This window comes from Crocuta crocuta, unplaced genomic scaffold, assembly GCF_008692635.1.
Source record: "Crocuta crocuta isolate KB4526 unplaced genomic scaffold, BGI_CrCroc_1.0 scaffold1133, whole genome shotgun sequence".
Taxonomy (NCBI): domain Eukaryota; kingdom Metazoa; phylum Chordata; class Mammalia; order Carnivora; family Hyaenidae; genus Crocuta; species Crocuta crocuta.
In genome coordinates, this window is record NW_027530366.1 from 557,428 (window position 1) to 560,169 (window position 2,742).

At 47.5% G+C, this 2,742-nt stretch overlaps 2 protein-coding genes across 2 annotated transcripts in view; both read right to left on the reverse strand.

Annotated features, from left to right (window-relative positions):
• The window catches only part of ZDHHC9 (zDHHC palmitoyltransferase 9), a 30,707-nt gene extending 29,382 nt beyond the window's left edge, over positions 1-1,325 (reverse strand). Inside the window, exon 1 of the mRNA XM_077766157.1 lies at positions 1,086-1,325. Within this exon, the coding sequence (XP_077622283.1) occupies positions 1,086-1,252 (167 nt within the window). The 5' untranslated portion in view covers positions 1,253-1,325. The remainder of the gene's footprint in view (positions 1-1,085) is intronic.
• The window catches only part of LOC144233304 (uncharacterized), a 4,043-nt gene continuing 2,559 nt past the window's right edge, over positions 1,259-2,742 (reverse strand). Inside the window, exons 3-4 of the mRNA XM_077766149.1 lie at positions 2,573-2,640; positions 1,259-1,387 (exon numbers count right to left, since the gene is read on the reverse strand). Of these exons, the coding sequence (XP_077622275.1) occupies positions 1,287-1,387; positions 2,573-2,640 (169 nt within the window). The 3' untranslated portion in view covers positions 1,259-1,286. The remainder of the gene's footprint in view (positions 1,388-2,572; positions 2,641-2,742) is intronic.

The following is a 2,742-nucleotide window of genomic DNA, read 5'->3' on the forward strand; positions in this document are numbered from 1 at the left end:
TTAAACCCCCCCCCCCCCCCCCGCCACTGTTACTCAAGCCAGCTACAACCATCAAAACGTCTAGCAAAACAGCCTGAAAAATCACTCTTGATGCACTGGGAAAGCTTGGAGCCCTTACAGAAGACGGACAAGAAGAGCTCCAAGCGACCAGAGCTCATTTTGATTACCTGCAAAGTCTGGCCAAGGAGCCCCCTCCTCCCTCCCATGGCCACACCTCAGCATGAGAGCTCTGGGGTCACAGAAGTGCCAGAACTACAGCAGGCTCATATTAGGTGTGGCTCACAGTCTACACACACACCTCTTGGCTCCTCAAGGCCCTCCTCATAATAATCCCAAACCAATTAGCATTGCTCCCCTCCCTAGAGTATACAGCATTCTCAGCATACCCAGTAGTCGTGCTACAGTACCCTAGAATCCAACTGGACACCTCCCTCGAGCAGTGACCTATACAGGCTTCAAACGGTGGCTCTAGTACCAGCTATTATATCACAGAAAAAAACAACTCCAAAGCTGGCATCAGGCACACATGGAATACAGAGTTGTTTATGCTGAGTGATCTTGAGGGAAACTCACATTTAAAAAGCACATATGTGCCACACATGTAACTGAGGCTGGAACCGATCTGAAGGTTCCCAGTTCAGTTGGCTTTTCAATTTAAGAGCTAGGAGAAGTGAGCCCTATAGAAATAGCACCCGGAATAACAGAATAGGTGAGTTTTGTAGTATAGAATTATGGCCATGAGGGCTGCGCGTAGGCCCAAGAGGGGCAGGGAAGAGGGAGTCTGTCACTAAACACCTAAGGAGACCACTGAAAAGGAGAGGTGAATAACAAAGACAAATTCCTTTATTTCCCAAGTGTGCCAAGGGTAGCCCCAAATCTGTGCCATAAAATTGGTTTCTTGGTTTTTTCAGGAAGCACATACCCTATTACAAGCACAAAGAAATGAACTTAGTTGGCATGATCTATAGACATTGCTCAAGAGGATAGTGATAGCCAAGGACCATCCACAAACTCCCCAGAAAGAAGGTTCTTCCCCTGGACCCAAAGTAACCATAATCAGGCAACTCTACTCAATAGAAACTCACTCGAAGGCGAAGAAGAGTGTACATGTCCCCAAGATGAGGAAGAGGGTCAAATAGAAGATGCCCTTTTGCCGGGCCATCATGACTCGACCATCACAGCAGAAGGTGTTCCTGCCTGGGAGTTTCTCCCATTTCCGTGTCACCTTCTTTCTCACCACCATCACAGACATGATTGGAATTCCTGGTCCAAAATGGGCTTTGTGATTACAAGAGGGAAGAAACAGAAGCTGAGCCCAGCTTTGAAATCACGATGCCTGCTATTGCTGCCACGAGGTCAAACATCATCAAAAGTCCAATTTCTAGTCCTAAGAGAAAGCACAAAAAGAAAAATATGAGGCAGTAACAAGAAAATGCAGTTCAATCCTCCTTTACCAGAGGTGGAAAATGAGCACTGCCTGAAAGTGTAGGGGTAGGGAAGTGGGAAAAGTTTATTTTCAATCTGTGTGTATCCTCTAAAAGGAGAAAAGGCTAAAGGTTCTTTAAAAAAAGGGGGGGGGTTACCATGTCTTCTTACTATGGATTTAATAATTCCTGTACTTCCAATATACTACTGATGATTTGATCATCACAGAACCTTGGAACTAGAAAGGATTTTTAGGGTAATGGCCACAATTACTTTGTTTTGGAAACGAGTAAAGACCAGAGAGAGGAAATAACTTGTCCAGGGTCACACAACTACAAAACTAAGCCAAGAAAACATGTCTGCTTACTTTCAGGCCAGGGCATTTTTCACTATACCACACTGTTCTATAATCATCAGCAAGAAGACTCTCGAAATCATAGTAGAGTTTCTGTCCTTAAGGAGCCATTCCCTCCCCTCCTCCACTTCACCTTCTTTCTTCAATTAGCCACTCAAATATGAATCACACCAGGGAACAAGTCACCCTCTGGCAGGGCTAGGAAGTTCTGGACACTCTGTATACATATCCAGGTTGTATTTACTCGAAACAGATTTCCTCTAATCAAACCCTCTATAACTTCCTGAGTCTGGGAAATGAACCAATCTTGCTAGTCTAGCCTAACATTTGCGGGAATCTTAATGAAACCACATTACAGACCTGTAGGTGAAAGGCTGACTTAAGCAGGAGAGTTCTGGAATGGTTGGGGGTGGCGGTGGGTGGATATGTCAGCATCTAAGAAAAGTCATAAAGGTGCTTGCTTTCTGGGACATTCCATACGTACTATCTCTACTTGGCATCCTGAACCCCCAGGCCCAGGCTTTCTCGTCCACTGCCACCCTTCTCCTCCTCTCAGGTGTTGTGTTGTGGCCTCTACTGACACCACATGCCCCACGCTGGCAAGAATGAGGTGGAAGCCTGCAGCCTGCCTTACTGATGAGAAACAACCAACCCGAAATCATTCCGGGCTGGAGAGGTCAAGGGTCCAAACAGAGACTAGGAGATGAGCAGGGAAATGAGAAAGCAAGAAGGCTTGACGAAGGGGAGGGAGCACCAGAGGGGCAGAGAACACTTCCTTTGTGTAAAACTAACCTGGAAAACAATCTCCTCCAGATAAACCGGCCCAGAGGGAGAAGGGAGACCAGGAAGGGGAGCCGGGCCTGGGAGAACAAAGATCAAAATCCGTCGAGAGCCAGCGACCGGCCCACCAGCCGGGGGCCCGAGGCCCGAGGCCCGGGCGGGCGGCGGGCGCGGCCTCGGGA